This window comes from Venturia canescens, chromosome 5 (assembly GCF_019457755.1).
Source record: "Venturia canescens isolate UGA chromosome 5, ASM1945775v1, whole genome shotgun sequence".
In the NCBI taxonomy this organism is placed as follows: domain Eukaryota; kingdom Metazoa; phylum Arthropoda; class Insecta; order Hymenoptera; family Ichneumonidae; genus Venturia; species Venturia canescens.
In genome coordinates this window covers 6,817,244-6,836,019 of record NC_057425.1, presented here as the reverse complement: position 1 = coordinate 6,836,019, position 18,776 = coordinate 6,817,244, and the positions used below count along the sequence as shown (strand labels likewise).

The 18,776-nt window shown below is 38.1% G+C and overlaps 1 protein-coding gene and 1 non-coding gene across 4 annotated transcripts in view; one reads left to right on the top strand and one right to left on the bottom strand.

The window, feature by feature from the left end:
• The window catches only part of LOC122411720 (cell growth regulator with RING finger domain protein 1-like), a 28,826-nt gene that overhangs the window by 7,086 nt on the left and 2,964 nt on the right, over window positions 1-18,776 (bottom strand). For 2 of the 3 annotated variants that reach the window (XM_043420737.1, XM_043420739.1), the window contains exons 2-3: window positions 17,833-18,008; window positions 1,192-1,363 (exon numbers count right to left, since the gene is read on the bottom strand). In XM_043420737.1, the coding sequence (XP_043276672.1) occupies window positions 1,192-1,363; window positions 17,833-18,008 (348 nt within the window). The remainder of the gene's footprint in view (window positions 1-1,191; window positions 1,364-17,832; window positions 18,009-18,776) is intronic. The other variant, XM_043420740.1, reaches the window with a different exon arrangement.
• On the top strand, window positions 14,564-14,634 carry TRNAG-GCC (transfer RNA glycine (anticodon GCC)). The gene has a single exon. It is a non-coding gene; the product is annotated as a tRNA-Gly (tRNA).

Sequence of the window (18,776 nt, the reverse complement as noted above, 5' to 3'; positions counted from 1 at the left end):
TGTTTCCATATCGATTTTTGAGAGAGCTCTCCCATTCATCGATCCATTAGATATTAAGTGGATGGTGTGAATGATTGTGCGAAATATTTCCAGACAAATTGGTTTTCAGAAGAATTTTAAATTCTGATGTAAAATATTCAAAAAATTGGATACAAGTACATTTATGTTTTACGTCACGTGGACAGTAGTCACAGTGAAATCCTATGGACACTCGTGTACTCCAAGAAACAAATACACGATGATTTATAAGAAGTTGTTCGATCTATTCTCTCGAAACTTGCTTCAAATGAGCAATACATCACTAAAGGTTATAAAATTTTAAAGGTAATGAATAAAAAAAACGAATCTGCTAAATCTTGGCAATGTATGTGGAAAACGTTCAAAGGAACAAAACGTTGTAAACATCTTGTAAATTTATTTTACATCAAATATTAATATTTAAAAAATTAAAATTTTTTATACGAATGATTATTGAAATTTCATCATAACTGCGGTTATAAGGTGGATAAATTTGTATCCATTCAATTGAAGTATTTATATAAAATGAAAAAATATTTATTCGTTGAGTTGAAAGTCTTTCTCAGATTACAAAAAATAAAATAAATAATTGTATTTAAAGAAATAATTGATCCTATAGAAGAAATAATATTTCATGTTAAGAATCAGGATAATCAGAATATCGCCGAGGTATTCCACTTAGTCCTAAAAAATATTGAGGAAAAAATGTTGAATTTACTCCAAAAAATATAGAGTAAAATTAAATTTTGGTTCGTTTTTTATGAAGATTAACTCCTGTTAGTAAAGGATATCAATAAATAAATCTTCTCAAATTTTTTATGACTTGTTCAAAACAAGTCAAAAAAAATTAAATGAAAGTTCGTTTACGAAGAGCGACCTGGTTTTCATGTCGGAGCCGTAACGGAATAAGGGAAGAGTAATTAGCGCCCAGCCAAGAGTCTCGCTGAATTCTTAGCCGGGTTGCTGCTATTCCGAATTTCAAATTAGATACATTATCGAATGCTTATATTATAGCATGGCTAATTAGAACGATCGTCCAAAGAGTTTCCATCATTTCGGTAATTCGCTTTTAATGCTCACTCATTTCAGCTCAGATTTGAGGAAATAGAAAATATTCAAAGGAAACGAAATAAATATAATTTGATAGAATAACTACGCGGCGGTAAAGGATACGTTTGAGGCGGTGTCATACACTGTGCATGACCCTGAAGCAGAGTTCCATTAAGCGAGGCGTCTCTGAGAGCGTTCCATGGCTTCCAGAGTGCGAGATGGAGTTCCCTTATACTGACTCCCCAAATGGCCTGCAGCGAGTACTCCACTTGGCTCGAAATTTCGCACTCGACTTCTGCAAATGAAAAAAAAAAGTAGAACAATGCTAACTTGATTGTTAGAAGTTGTTGAAACATCACTTCTTGTGACGTATCCGAGTAAACTGAAACAAGCTTTCGAATAAAAATTGTAAAAATGGATCAATAAACTGGCTTAAGGAAAACTGAAATTTTCTCGAATCCAGATATGTTGCTCGAACGCCGTAGAATGGGAAAAAAGTTAAACGGAGCCGGCTACACGAAATACAAAATAAAGGGAAATCGAAAGTAAAATTTGTCGTAGATGAAAAGACGAAGCGTGACGAAAACTGCTGAATTTGGAGACACCGAAGGTTACATTTTTTTTTTCGAGTCTTTACAAGACCCGAGTAGTTATTTTTTGTAGAATCAGTTTATATAACAGTATCATTAAAATGTTCCATCGCTACAGGCTTCAGCCTCATCCGTGGAGGCTGCTGCCCGAAGGCATGTTTATAACGCGTTGACACAACGGTGCTACATAGCGTATGACCCACAAGAGATAAAAGTACCGTTTGAAATAGACATAAGATCAATTTGTGTGAGTACATATATACTTTCAGTCACTCGAGCGGAGTGGATAATTCTTAGCTCGAGAAGAAAAACCGGGTTTCGACGTTTCTCTCTTCTCCTCATTGTCCGTGGCACTGGAGGACCTTGCGATTAAATAAAAGAAATAAACCGAAGAGAGTTCTCGATTCTCGAAACGTGTCTCAACTCCTTGTCTCGGCGCTGCTGCTACTGCGACTGCTGGGCAAATCTTCGATACTCGAAGACACGTTCGACGAACGTACCAAGGACAACGAGGTGAACAACGGTTGAACGTACATCTACTTATTAAAAAATGTATCTATATGTTCATTGATTCGTCTCAGTGTTCAGGTATAAAGCATTATTTAATGTGGGAACAAGTAACGAACGTTATAAATCGTAGGAATTCGAAAATTCGTGGCACTCGCAAAATACAATAATTTATCTGATTTTCATCCAATATATAGTGACTTTTATTAGCGTTTACATCTCTCATTCGTGGATTAATGTTACATTTCGAGAGGCAAATGTCCCAACAAGATGTCAAAGGATTCATTTACACGAGTATTTTGAAATGTTGATAATGTTGTTGTTAAGCTCGAATGCCAGTGAAACATTGATGGAATTTTCAGAACACAAAAGGAAGTGAAAATATCACAGAGCAAGGTGATTGCCAGGGCACAAAGGGTAACTGTGCAACGAAATTGCGTTTTGTGTTCGCTTGGAAAAGTTAAGCCTAACGGGAGTTGTAACAGTTTGCTAATGAAGCTAACGAGCGGACGATTCTGCGGCTTCTGACTCTCGATTTTTCAGCTCTTTTATTCTTTTATGGCCTGCGGCCAAATGGTAATTCGAGGCTCGGTGGAATATGAAGAATTTTGAAGCGCCGCGATGATATTCCAATCATCCAGTTTGGTGCCACGACCGGAATCTTACTGAGAGACTACTCGAAGGGGGGAGGAGAAAGAGAGCGAGAGGAGCCTAAAAGTCAAGTGCGAAATAATTTTCCGCAGGTCGAAAAGGAGGTCGGGGACCGTTACGAGGCTGAATCGAAGATTCGAGAGACAAAAATCACACGGCTCTGGAGAACGGGACCGGTGACCTTGCTACTCGACCTTTTTTCTTTATTGTTCTCATTCTTCAAACCAATAAGAACAATCTTTTTAGATTTTATCATGAGTCAGTTTCTCAGACTCAGTTTTTCTCCTTTCGAAGCTCGAAGAACAATGAAATCAGAATTATTGGTTAAATATGCAAATTTATATATTTTTACGGCCTTACTTCCGCGTCATTTTTGCTCGATCACTGCTCTCGTGTCAGTAATTGATGTTTTTAAAAAATTGAATCACGAATAAGTGCGCAGGAAGCTTACAATTGGCTTAGTCATTTCAGTTCCTTTATCTGCAAATAACGAAGAAAATTGTGAGGCGACGCTCTCGGTTTTACCTTTCTCTGTAACACAAATTTATCAAATGCACACGAGCTGTGACGACGCAACGCGTTGCGGTGTTAGTAAACAGTGTATTCGAGGGATACACGACTTGAAGTCAACTTGCTTTGGATTTTTGAGATCCTCGTCCAATCACGGAGAAAAACATTTTTGTTGTGATTCAGTAGTTTTAAGATATTCGGAGGCTTTGACGACGCGTCACGTTTGCCTTGAAAATATTTGTGTCTTTATATTTTATTTTTATCCGCCGACGGACTAACAGAAAAATCAAACGATCGAGAAAATCCGGAAAAAAATATTCCAGAGAAACAAAGAAAACAAACAATAAACGGTTATAAATATAAAATTCTACTTCGGTAACGGAGCTCCAAAGTTTTTGCGGTCATGGTGCCAAAAAGGAAGAATAATAAATTAGCGATTCAATGTTTTCGAGGCCAGCGAAGAATTCTTATTCTCCTTTTTTGTTTTATTTTTCGCTGTGCTTCGCGAGGACCAGGCCTCATCTCGCTTTTCCGAGATAATTACAGCGAGCAAGAGGACGATTAAACCTCGAATATTCTCGAGACTTTTGACCCTTAAGGAGGTTGGATCGCGACGATACGATGTTGCCATGCTGAACCATGTTAAGGAGGAACATCAGCTTCACATAAAGTGAGGTTTGTAAATAGGAAATTTCATTGTTTTTATCGAAATTTTCCAGGTTATGTAAACCCTGCTGTTTGCTTTATTTATACGGGATTAACCCCCAAAAATACGTCTTTTTTGGGTTGAATTTGTGTGACATAAAAAAATGGCAGAATTAAACGACCTCAAATTTTGCATTTTTTTTCTAAACATCATCATTTTTTATTTGTTTTTGAGTATGAAAAGATGGGGTCTGTGGAGTTATTCTATGCGTAGCTGTTAAATATTCCAAGTTTGGAAATGATTTACTAAAAAATGGCTGAATAAAATGCATTAAAAATTGGAGAGGCTATAGAAAATACATCGAAAAATGTATTCTAAAAGTTTCATTAAGCTATCTTTTCTCAAGCTGATGTTCCTCATTAAAAACATTCAAAATTTCAAAATGATAAGAATTCAATAAAATTTGGTAAATGTATTCTTTCAGCATACATATGAGGGATTCTCTGTCGAACCGGCCACTTTTTTTTCGACCGTCTCAGATCTACCCCACAACTGATTATATCAAAATACTACTAAAGTACTCTATGTGAATTTTTTCAGATTTTCAAATTCATAATTTTAGAAAATATCGTTTTTTTTTTCAAATGAATATATCTCGGAAACTTGAAGTAACTGAAAAAAAATGTAGAACTTCGATCGAACGCTCAATTATTCGATAACCGTGTGGTAAAAAATTTGTAAAAAAATTGTATTTGTATACTTGATGCCAAAGTATGTTATGACCAAATTTGATCGAATTCTGATTACTTTGATTTCGTGTTCCAGCCTCCTTGAAGGCCGGGTCTGGTCGAAATACCGACCGCTAGTTTGGTCGGGCACTCTGCTTGAAAAATTCATCGTTACTGGGCCCAAATTTCGTGTAAAAAGAGATCGATTACAACGTAAAAATTCCTGTGCTTAAAAGTGTTGATAACTTTAAGGGGGAAACAGACGACGAGCGTACCCACGAATGAAGGATTGTTGGGAGGAGCAATGAAGAGTTTAATGGCATTGCTTACGAGCTTGTTCCATTGTCGAATACGGTCGAACTAACGACCTAAGAATGAGTCGCGAAGAAGAAGGTCCCGAGGAATCTTGAGTTGCACTTTTCTCGGTCTTCTCACTTCTTATTTCGTTCTTCAACTATAATAGAGACGACTGCTTCAAGTTTGCTTGGACAAACTTTGTCCAAGTGTTCCCAAGTGCCAGAGCCAACAATCGGACGCGGGGGTCATCACTCTCGACGCACAATCTTCTCGCAATCCTCACTGGACTAATAGAGTGTTGACTTTGCCATTTTTATCGAGTTCTCCGTAAGAATACACGAGCAACGAGAGAAAAGTTTAGTCACTCGTGCGGTCCGCGTATATAAACGTCGCGTTTCCAGATGTTCTTGCGAGTTTGCAACGATGAATTATTGCTAAGGCTAACTCCGACCGTAATGAGAAAAATCATTTTGACCTGGAAAGTTTGAAAACGTCGCAAATCGAGTGCCACAATGGTTCGACGAATGAAACAAATAATTATTAGAACATTCGAAAAGGACAAAAATAGAACAGCTGTCAATATTTTGTTCAAACTGAAACATGACAGAAAGTTAATCGCGCATCGACGTTCGGAGTTTCTCATTTTTACGAGCACACATTTGACACGTTTTTAAGAAATACACGGAGAACACGGATTCGTTTTGTACAGTGAGGAATATATTTTTTTTTTTCAAGAATTTTAAAAGTATTTAGGCATCGATTACAAACAGCATTGTATTTTTTGAATTTTCCAATTTTTCATCCCTTCATTTCTAAACAGCTTCATGAGCATAGCAAAAAGTGATGCACGTGCGAGAACTATATTTCGTTTTGTTTTCGAGTGTTATTCATCGCGTCAGACTAGCACTTACCGATAAGTGGAAATGTATTGTAAATCATAAATTTTCACGACGCTGAAGTTTGCAACGTTGGAGTCCAACGAAACGATCTAAAACAACTCTCCAATAATCCCAGTAAATGTCCAATTTTCTTCCCTGCCGAATTTCCAATTCGTTATTTTTTTAAGCCACATGAATAATTAGTGAAATAAAAAAATAATGAATTATAAATCTTCTTTTCGTTCATTTCGTTGAACTCCAACGTTGCAAACTTCAACGTCGTAAATTTTCACTGTCAGCATAGTAAATTCTATGATAAATACACGAATATAGACCGAATACGTGTCACATTTCACCATACATATCGTGTTTTTTTTCAGGGTTGCCCAAGCACACTTTACAGTATAAACATTTGAAGTGACTGAAAAGATTCTTTACTATGCTCATAGAGAAAAACGCTCTTAAGTCTTTTGAATAAAAGGCATGAGTATATTGGTCTTTTTATTATGGTGGATAGAACAGTTCTTATTACTGCTCTTTGAAGAAATGCTGGAATCCAGTTCTATACTGTCCCCGAGATACTATATTTTTAGTACTTTCCTATAGAATTTTCGGCCTCGTTTTCTCCGTGTAGATTTTCTCACTACGATCGAAAAACGCAGATGAATCCTTCAGGTTGCATAACCGAGTGGAGGGGAGTGTCGTCTTTTTTCCTCCTGAAGTTTTCCTCCTGATGGCGATACCAACGTGAAATAAGTGAAAGCTGATGCTCGCTGTGTGGATGCAGCGCCTTTATACTTCTAACTTTTATCTTTTCTTCCCTCTCACGCTCACATCGCAGCACTATCTTTGAGCAAATAATAATTATCAGAAAATAGTCTTCCTCAATCGAATTTATAGAATTTATCGAACAAAATTGCTCGCTTTTATTTTCCATTTATCGAAATCATCGGATACTCGAAAACTCGTGTTTTAGGCGCGCATCGAAAATTATTCCGAGTAGCTATAGACGACGCGCTTGCAGGAGCGCACATTCCTTTTACGAGCTGCTGATAAAATTGCAGCGATATCCCGCACGGGATACGCAATAAACAACGAATTACACGCTCACAATTGATCCCATTGACGCTGTCCATTGTCGTCCATTGTCGTCCATCGTCGTTGTTCCAAGAGCTGTCAATTTTGGTAGATTTAATGAAGCGATATGCGTTCGTTGCTACTCAACGCTGCGTGCTCACACGAACATGCAACATTATGCGAGGTTCTCGCAGAAGCTTTATAGCGCGAATCACGCGAGCTCTCCTTCGAGGTTATTCTCATTTCTTCAACTTTGACTTTAAATTCTGCAGCTACTCCTCGCCAGCACGGACGTTGTTTTTCTCGAATCGTTGGCAGTTTATTTACGACTGGGAAGTGAAGAAATTTTCAATCCTGCTGAAAATTGTGGTTAATTTAAAAAAAATTTCTAATCTGGGACCCCTCGCGCTACGACCTTCTTCGACAAACATCGACGATGATAGACAACGGGCTCGTCAAGGTGCGAGCACGATTTTTAGTCGATCGTGCATCGCGTTGTCCGGTGAAAGGCCGTTTTGGTTCTCCCTCTTTTTCATCTTTCACGCACGGGCCGCGATCTCGACTCCAGTCATTATTATTCGTCCTCGTTGACGCGATCCAGGGAGCGCACAATCCGTGCAACGAACGTCGGGCATTAGAGCCATTTTTCAAGCGCCTCATGAAAAACTCCGTTTATGTGAAACGAACTCGACTTTTTCCAGCCCAATTCGTCGTTAACCGTAAAGAATTTAAAGAACTCTTAAATTTACGAAAAAATAGTCCACTCGATAGAAAAGAACCCAAATTTTTCGTTCGATGATGTTAAAAGTATTGAAAAAGACTCCAACAACGAACTCGATTTTTGTAACAAATTCAGAGAATCGTACGACGAAATAAGGCACTCGTTGTGCAGCGAAGAAAAGCCACCTTTCAAGCGCGATTTTACATTTTCTGTGATGAAACACAAAAGTTGTTAACGAGACGATAAAATCTGCGACTCAATTATAACGAGAAATGAGTATTCATCATAATTTCTTATTTTTTGTCGCCAATTCGTTAAACAGGCGATAAAATTGTGCTAAATTAAACGAGCAAGGAAAAGCCATTTCTGAAAGTATTGTAAAAAAATGGCATTTTCTGACGACGACGCCACGAGAAAGAGGTGGACACCGGCTGCAAAATCTTTTCTCCGTGCCTCGTTCAATCACCGACTGCACGGACTGTACCACAGAAATATACAACGTTAAAATACACGGGGTTATACGGAGTAAGCTCAGTCTGGACGACGTACACAGAAACACTGATTATCAAATCGTTCATTGCGTAATGGAGAACCGGCGACTGGTTGCGTGCTCTTGTGGTCTCTCTGTCTCTCCCTGAGTTACGCCAACTCGCCATAGCTAAACGACGCTAGGGAGAATCGGCAAAAAACGATGGAGGACGAAGAAAGAGCAGAAGAAGAATAAAACTCCGGATAGGAAAATCAAATCGATTATTCGTATCTCACATTGGAATAGTATTTTTCCTGTAACGGTTTAAAATGATGGCGCTGAAGTTTCCAACGTTGGAGTCCAACGAAATGGTCTAAAAAAACTCTCAAATAATTCCAGTAAATCTCCAATTTTCTTCCCTGCCGAATTTCCAATTCGTCATATTTCAAGCCACATCAATAATTCGTGAAATAAAAAAATAATTAATTATTAATATTTTTTTCGTTCATTTCGTTGAACTCCAACGTTGCAAACTTCAGCGTCGTTTAAAATGTTCTGTACATCTCGACTGAGATCCTTAACTCACGAATCATTTGTGCGGGTTAAAAAGCTACGAATTAAAAATTATGGAGGGGAAGAAAATTCAAGAATTGCTCAATTTTGTTCCGTTTATTTGGTAGGACTTGGACGTTGCGCGAACTTGAGCGTCGTTTACGTGCACCTGAACAAGACTTTTGGCGAAAAAATATCAAGAGTGGCTAACATTTCTGGAAATTCGATCTATATTTTTTTTTTTTTTTCGAATATTTGAAATACTGAAGATTTACGCTGAAGTTCGCAACGTCGGAGCCCCACGAAACGTTATAAAGAAACTCTCGAATAATTCCAGTAAATCTCCAATTTCGTTTCCCCCCCCCCCCCCCCCCGAATTAGCAACTCGTAGTTTTTCAACCCACGCCAATGAACCGTGGAATTGAAAATTGGCGAGTAGCAAATCTCTTTTTCCTTCATTTCGTTGGACTCCAACGCTGCAAACGGCGCGAACATTTTTTCAGACGTTTCATTGCGTTTTGAAAATGGGAGATGCCAATGAAAGTCGAGATACGAGAGAAAAAACAATTGAAACAATGAAAAAGTATTTCAATCCACCGAAGAGCAGCATAAAATAGAATGATAAAAAAAATTGATATTGCAAAGGAAAATCATCGCGATTGCAAGATTACTAAAATCATTCGTTGTTCCAGAGCCATTAAAATTACTCAACATCGCCATGGAGCACAAAGACACGAGACTGTACTGCAAGTACAGCGATTTAATAGTCTGAACCACACGGGAACGGGTCCTCTTGTCGTATGTCTCGTTAAAAACGAGGTTGCGCGTTCAACTCTGCGTGGTTAATAAGCAAGGAAGGGGCCAGAGCTCGCAGCAGCGAGCTCATTTTCCGTTATGAATGAACTTTTGTGAATGCTTTATCGGTATCAAATTCATTTGAAATTTTCAAAACATTATTGACGTCAGGTTTTTACGTCGAAATCGACCTTTTTTTTCATCAAATTTGTGCATGATATCGATGAATCTTTCAGGTGGAATGCCCGACCAAACTCGTGGTCGATATTTCGACCGGAGCCGTCCTTAAAGATTAAGAACGGAGTCGAAATCGTCTGACGTAATATTTTGAGCATTCGAAAGCAGGGGAGTGTTGGAACTTTGACAAATAGTTGAAAAAATACACTGAGAATGGAGCTTGATTTGAATGTTGAAACATTCGAATGTTTTGACGGGCCTCCAAGTTATCAAAATCGTTATAATTTCAACAAAACTTTGCCCCAGCTCGGAGAAGTGTTTTTCGCAATAATTCAAACTCCATCGCCTCAAATTTATATTTTAATTCAAGCTGAATCTCAATCTGACCATTTTTATTTCGATTAGACTGTTCCAAAAGAATTTTCTTTTCGATCGTTTTGCTTCAACCCGAAAGGCGTGTCACCTCCACAGCAGCAGATTTATTCGACCAGAGTTAATTCGTTAGGCCACTCGGGTGTTTTTAATTATGGAAAATGCGAATGAATTCTCTTACTCTCTCTCTCTCTCTCTTATCGAAGGGGATCAAAGAATCGAAAACAAAACTGTGATGTAAAACAAATCTGTTTGTTTTTTTTTCACATCAAAACTGAAGATGATTTGAGCTGAGTTGACACGCTTCGTGTGAATAAAAGGTGAATTTATTTTTAGGTTCAATGAAAAAAAAAATATTATGACGCAGGAACAGAACACCGCAGAAGGAGAAATAAGTAACAAGGAGAGAAACGATCTGCAAGGTCGTCCAGTGGTTCCACTGCAGTTCACATGCATCTACGAAACGAGAGGACTGAAAATATTCTGGAATAATGATTGCTCACGACAAATACTATTAATTAATCTCGTGCTAAGTAAACAAACAAATAAGAACAGTTATTTGAGCAGTGAAAATAAACGTCAAAGAGAGAAAGGGAGAGGAGCGTAAGTAGCAGGACTCACTTTTAATCTTTGAAAAGAGACTCGCTCTGAAATATGCCAAGGACAATGCGTACGTGCGACCAGATCGAGAAAGAAGTTGCTCTAGTGAATTATACGAGCAGCTCTCATTGGCTCTCCTTTTTTGCTCGCTTTCCCTCAAATATGTCGACCAATCACGTTGGGAAATGAGTTTTTCGTTCGAATCTAGACACATTTGAAGATTAAGCAATTTTCCAATAATTTCGTTAGAACTCAACGATTTCTCGTGCAAATGAAGATTTTGCTTTCGAGATTGTCGAATTTCTGGAAACATCGTTATAATAAATTTTTATAGCCAATTGTCGATGGTTGTCGATATTGTTTCACTTTTCGAGATTCTTTTTTGCTATTTATTGACATTTAAGGAGCCTTTAAAGAGAGAGAGAGAGACCCTGCACGAGTAAGGAAATCTTTTATTGCAATGTTTCCATGAATTTTTGGTGTATTAAAAATACACATTGGACATTTGTTGCAATAAACATGAAAGACCTTATCGTCATCACCGCAAGAAAATCGAAGAAGCGGAAGAATTTAAAAAAAATCCGTCTCTCAAAAAACCCGTCCTGATTGAATCGCATTTTGATTATTTTTCAAGGTGAGTACAGAACTGGAATTTAAGTATCTTCGAGCAACCGAACACCCGAATATCGCGATGAAAACGAGACTGAAAAAGCCGCGATAAGGTTATCGAGTGCTTGACCGTCAAGTCGAAAAGCGCAGCATAAATATTCTCTGCCCCTCGAATTAAACGAATCGCAGTCTCAAATAACGAAGGACGATGGGCGAGCTCTCCGTCATAATTGCACGCAAATCGAGTCTGACGGGGTCGAAAATTTGACGAGTTCGAAAGCGATTAACGACCCAAGGAATTCTTGGGTTTTACGTAATTTTTGCTGTTTCCCGTGCCAGTTCCTGTTGCCATTATCTCGAACATTATCCCGCGTCGTTAAACTCCCAATTCGGCCAAGCAGACTTGACAGTCGTAAAGTATTTCGGCTCTAATGAAATTTCGAAAAAGTCAACAATTCAACCTTTCCAACGTTACGATCCCAACTCATGCCTTTCCAACGTACCCGATCTCTTGGGATAAATTCACTGACTAAATTGCAGCGGCGTAAATCAACTGTGTTAATCCGTGTGTTGCGAGAGAGGAAAATTTTTATTGGATGCTCCAAATACAAGCCGTGTGTAAATGTCGTTGGCCAGCAGAATCACAAGGGAGTTGATCGTACAAATTTGTTCTCCCGGCTCATAAAAATAAGCGATTATTCCCGCTGACGCGTGGAAAGATGATTTGCAATCAGGAATTATAGAGAAACGGAGAATAATTCGATGAAACGTCGAAGAGAAATTCAAGCTTGGGCAATCGTTTGCAAAATTCCTTTGACCATAAAAATTCCCTGAACGTTGAATCCACTACATTGAAAAATGGTGAAAAATTCGCGGAAATATTGAAAAAAAATGCAAGCAACGAACCGGCGTTTTAAACATTCCAACTATTTATTTCTGTCAAAATCCTATGAAATTAGAATCGCTCGTATTATACCCGATTAATATTGACTTGCTCCAATTTACCTTTCGAAAGTACCCAATTATCGGTGACACAGAAAAAACTCTGGTGAGCCAATGCGCGATGAGTTTTCCGTTACGTTATTAAATTAGATGGAACGCTGAACGGTTTAGCAACAAAATGTTCATACACGTTAAAAAATAGAATCATAACCAAAACATGGCGATGAGTAATTAATTGACGATTGAAAATCCCGAGCGATCAACGCGTTGAATGGATGCACCAAGTGTGATGAAATACGGCGTGGTGCCCCGTGTGAATTTGCATCATTTGACCCGAAGATGTGCGGGTGACTTAACACGCACGAACAAATGGACTGCGAAGAGATTTCGACACCTATTAAGCATTGTTCTTTCTTCACTTTCGGTGCATCTAGTTCATCCGGATTATATTACAACGAGTTGAGTCAAAATATGTACATAAATCGAACTAAGGCTGTTGCATTATAAGAGTTTGTTTTTTGTCAACGAAATCTATTCGTGTAATGAATTATACTGATCTCGAAGGAAAAAATATAATTTTGCTTGTCGCGTAGTCGCTAATTAATTTTTTTCCGCTACATTACGAATGAAGGAATAAATCAGCTGTGCTATCGGAGACTACAATGTTCTCTGATCAATTCGGAAATAATAGTGCATCGAGAAGTACACTTATGCATAAACCAGTCGATTGGTTCACGCGCAGCAGCTGAATGGCTTTGTCGCATATTCATAGTAAACTGCTGCCATTTCGACTCGAAGTCTCATTCTCGTCGAGACAGCAATTAAAAAGAAATTACAAACGATTTGTGGTGTAAATTGACGAATGAATGATGAAAAGGTCATCATTTTGATCGGAGATGTTTGAAACACTTAAAATCACGAACCGATTGAAAATTGCCGTAAAAACTCGTCTCATAAGTAAGTAATTGCTTTGGAATACTCAATCTTCCGCATTCTAATTACCAATTATGGAGATTTCGTTCAGTCGGCACGAGTTCAAGCCGGACTAATCTCGAATGTATTATTTATGATGTTGAATTAAAAAACAGCTCAAAGAATCTCGAGACTGAGCAACACTGCTCTTGGAATTAAACGACTAGGAAAATCGTTGGTTTTAACAGGATTTTTTGAGGATTGCAAGGGTTGTTTGAATGGAATGATTGTTTCCTCACAAGAACGTATATATTTTCAGAATCGAGTTCGTATATCCATTAAAGGCAAATGGAAACTTGAGAATGACTTCTCAATCGTCAAAGCACGTGACGACAAGTGTCTTGTAAATTATTATTGTTTTTGCACTATTACCGAGATTGCAAAAGCGTATTATGCTTGACAGAAACTTCACGAAGCTTGACCATAGCGACAGCAATACAAGCGAATCCGAAATGAACAGGAAAAAGTTGGTTCGATGCGACCGAATTAGTCGATCGACGGACCTTTGCAAAATGACTTTTGTCTTTAATTCTGGCGAACAAAGTTTCAATAAATAATTTGTCAATAAATGCTCCTGAAAGGAATGGCCTTGAGTCCGAATTTTTTGACAGATCGACACATTGAAATTATCGTCGTCATTCTCGTCCGAGTTTGCACAAAGTATAGACATGCACGTAGAAAATAAATGTTCGTAACGAGTAAACTCTGAAATAATGTATAATCGAAGCGTCGTCGGGTTATTGATTCTTTAAATAAATGAGAGAAATTGAGATCGTTGAAGAATTGCGATCACAAATTAAAGTTGTGGAATCGAAATATTAAGACGAAGAGGTCGACATGGCGAGTTTTCCATGGTTTTTACAGTCTAAGCTTGTCCCGTTGCACATTTCGAGTACGCACGTACGTTTCTCAGCTATGTTGAGAGATTTTAATTTTTAATATTTTATAAAGAAAAACAAGAATTCATAGCTGAAGAATTCATATCGAGTCTCTTGACGCCCAAATTGGCGTGTCGTTAAAATATATGATAGAAGGTCAGCTACTAAGTCAATGATTCATAATTCTTCAGCTACAGAGGTTCAGTGGATAAATTTACGAAAAAAATTCCATGATTCAGTTCTATGAACTTCGAACACTCGTATGCCTCGAAAATATTAATTATTCTCCAAATATTTAATCTATCATAATAACCGCGTGGTTCAAAACCGATTTGGTCCGACTTTTTGACTCCAGTAGGGCAAAACCTTCTTAACAGTTATTATTTCAAGAATTCCTAAAATTATTGGAGTTCAAGGGGCCCGTGGCAGAAACGATTGGTGACGAAGTCTATAATTGATTGATAATCAAAACAATTAATGTAAGAAAAGATAAGACACAAGTCTATGGTAAATTTTGTCACGCAGCATCGGTGGTTCAGTGGTAGAATGCTCGCCTGCCACGCGGGCGGCCCGGGTTCGATTCCCGGCCGATGCAAAAATTTTTTTTTTTTTCAAATTCATTTTTTTATTGTTTTCCATTGCAACGGATGAATGTAGAATGTGAAAAAACAAATTTTGAAAATTTTCGAAAACAATTGGAAACGCTATCGCTCCGGCAAAGATTCCTGGCAGCGAGTCGTCATAACATAAATGTACTTGTCTCAGAGTCGCGTCTCTAGGAGCGATTTTGTTCGTTGTTACGAGCTCTCGATTGCGGTTAACCAAAAAAAAGCGAGAAAATAACGTAGTCCCTCGTCAAAATTCTGTTTCACGTGATAAAAGTAGAATACTGACGTTGCGCAATGTCACAGAGCCCTCGACTAGAATGATTCGTGTCGTGAAACAATGCGATGCAACATCCGTCGAATAAATATAAATATGTCAACGTACAAAGAACGAAAAACAGTGCCCTCGAGGTCTTTTTTTCGAGGGGACTCTGAGACGTTTCTCTCGAGGTTGAGGCCCTCAGGTGCGTCACCAGAATATATTAAAAGTGGGTTATCGACACGGGAACTCGTCGGCAATGAAGACTCGGTGAGAGAAAAATAAAAAATATAATAAACAGCCTTCCAACTCGTGTTACATCGAAATAGCGCAAAGCGTAAGGTAATTCTGCACAACGGTCGTCGGTTTCGAGCTTCACGATGCTTATTCTTCACGATTCGACGCTGTTAAAGTAATCTGTATGCGGGTGAGGCTGGCCGGCTCGTAGTTACGAAACGACACCACCTTGACCACTTGGCCAGGTCAACCTCATATCATTTAACTCGAGTGACTAATTCAATCGAGTACTTTCATGTAGCTGCCCGATTCACTGTCACACACGAGAATAACTCTTGATTTTTAAGTCCATTTTATAGCAACAAAAATAACCGCAATGACAATGATGATCAATACAGAATTTGTTCGTAGTTTCATTCGTCGGAGATTTTTGAAAATATGGAATCATCCGTGTATGTATTTGAATCACAGATTCTCGGCTATTGCTCTTCTACGAGAGAGTTTTAAAAAAACGTTTTAATAAACGAGTCCTGATTACTCCGCTCTGTTCGCGTTCACGTAGGACATGCGCAAGAATTTTACATTTTTCCTAATAAAAATAATGTTTTTTTATAGTTATGAATTAGTTTTATACGTCGGAATGCACGATCGTGATTAGCCGATTGCGTTGTCACGCATACGCCCATGTCTACTTTTATCTCGAATGGTAAAATCAACTAAATTACCTAAAAATTGTGAATTTAAATTTTCACTTATTTACTTAAGGAGTTTGAACAGTCAAACGGGCGATATTTTTTTATTCCTTTGCATCCAGCCGAGAAAGTTGAATCACAAGGTATTCCTTTTGCATGAGCGTATTCTTTGGCGGCACTCGAAATTCGGACCGATTCCTAACCTCTGAGAAGTCACGGTTATATAGAAAAAGTTCTGCTTCTGTCATTTTTCCAACTTCTATCGTTAATATCTCTCTTAAGCATTCGGTAACCCTTTATTTTTATTGTTGTTCGTCCTTCTTCACTACCGTTATCTTCATGGGTAATGGCAAATCTCATTGCTTCGAAAAGGCATCGGTCTTGATTAATAAAATGATTTTAAATAAAATGATTGTGACTCCGGTCACAAATACGACCACCGAATTCAGTGCTTTCAGTGTCTCGAATTCGCAGTGCCTGGGATCGTTCGTTGCTGGTCCTCTGATCGTGAGTTTTGCATCTCTCAGTGGTACTAGCGGCAATTTTTTTCTTGTCGTTTCGTCGTTTACAAAAACTCCACCGACGTCGATTGCGAATACACGCCAGGGAACACAGCGGATTACAACTTTTATCAATGAAATAGTTTGATAAAGTTAGCAGAGATGTACGACGATATAAATAAATCATTATCAGAGCTGTAGGAATTTCTTCTTTATTTTTTGACAATTTGAAAACATTTACAAAATCATCTAATTTTTGGTTTCCTAAAGTGGCCGCCCCTCGTCAAACAGCCTCCGCGAGTGACAGACATTTTCGTTAATGAAATATACGAAAAATGATGTTTGAAAAAAGCGATGAAACAAAGTCATTTTTGCGACAAACGTTTGTACGTTGGCTCGACGCGGCTGTCAACGAATTATATACGACATTACAAAATACTCTCCGGTCCTTATAACTCAACAGAGAAGCAGCAGAAACAAAGACAGATTATTGTGAAATTTGCCTTTCGCGTAGATAAATAAACGAGAGATCGCGTCTCGATTCTTGTTCTTTTTGGAATTTCTCTCTCGATAGTTACGAACGTCCTTCGTGCGTGACACGCGGACTTTCAACGCATGCATTACTCTTCGTGGTTTACAGAGATTCTTCGTAATTATTTTCATTGTTATGATAATATTTTTCTTTCCTGACTGAACCTCGGAAAACACGAAAGTCTCGAGTTCTTAAGCTACAAATATCGTTGAATTTTTTTCAATTGCTTCAACAGCTATTCAGTTTATCGACTGTTTATTAAAATTGACGATGATTTATCGCACAAGCAAATCGTGCTGGGAATATTTATCATCTACGATCTCTAGTTTTTCTTTTATTTTATCACGGAAAAATATGTGGGTACAAATAAAGTAAATAGTGACAAAAATTTTGGCAATATTTGCAGAGTTCTCAATGTGGAATAAAACACTTCGAAAATCAAAACCAAAAGAAAATAGTGTGGATGAAAAATTCGTTATTTTGCAACAGTTTTCGATGACGCTGAAGTTTGCGAGGAGTCCAACGAACTGATGTAAAATAAAAAGCCTCCAATAATTCGAGTAATTCTACAATTTCGTTTCCTGCCGAATTTGCAATTCGTAGCTTTTCAACGTGCACCGATGCTTCGGGAAATAAAAAATTGGCGAATGAAAAATGTTTTTTTTTTTTCCACATTTCGTTGGACTCGAACGTTGCCAACTTCAGCGTCGTCATTTTGCGAAACTCTTTCTTCACTCAATTATTTGAAAGGTCGTGTATTTTTGATACTTCCTTCTGGTTCATTTGCCAAGTCTTGCTGGACAAAAAAGACCAAACAATTATTGCCAATGTTTAATTTTTCGCAAGTTCTCGAGAGAGCAGCTCGCGCCAAAGACAACTTTATCAACACAATTATCAAATATTTACGAACGAGACTAACTTACGAGACCGTTTATTAAGGTTGCATAAAGAAAAACTGATTGACTCACCGGAGTATGTACTTTTGGAACTCTCGTGAAGCTTGAAAGTGAACGGTATGTGGACCTTCATCATCTTCATCTGCGGTATCCGCGGTGAGTGGGCCATGACGCCACCGCTGCCACCGAACATCAAATCGTCGCCATGGACTCGGAGAACCATCATATTTCTGCACCATCGAATAAAACTATTTCAGCTATTTCATCAAAGTTTTCTCGTTCTAATATCAACTTAACGATGTATGACAGAAAAGTCTAAGCAATTAGAAATTTATCACACTCAAGTTTGCAACGTTGGAGTCCAACGAAATGATTTTAAAAAAATCTCTCAAATAATTCCAGTAAACCTTCAACATTGTTTTCCTGTCAAATTTGAAATTTTTAGTTTTTCAGCCTACACCAATTATTCGTGAAATGAACAATTGGTGAATTACCAATATTTTTTTCGTTCACTCGAACTTTCGTGATCAATTACTCGATAACTGTACAGAAGAAAAATCTTAAAAAATTTGCATTGTCAAATTTGGCACTAAAGAATATGTTCACCAAATTTTATCTGATCATTTTGAAATTTTTTATGTTTTTGGCATGGTTTAGGACGGCAACATTGTAAGCCTGTACCAAATATCCTTAAAGAACAACGAATATTTCAATTTCGATATGAAAGAACTTCAATGATTCATGGGTCCTTCAAAATTCGCTTCAGAATTGTACAATGACTTTTTATCCTCTCGAAAGTGCCATTTTTTCATGCCACTTTACGATGGCGAACGTATTTCGAAGAATTTATGGGAAACCCGATTTTTCACTATCGCTATAATGAGAGAGCGGCCCCGAGAAAGAGCGGGGGGGGGGAGGGGAGAAGCGACAAAGTTTATTTGCTTCGAATCAGAGGACTTCGAATGCTCCGTTTTTCTTTTTCTCGCTGAGGCCATGACCCCAGTGAATCATCCTCT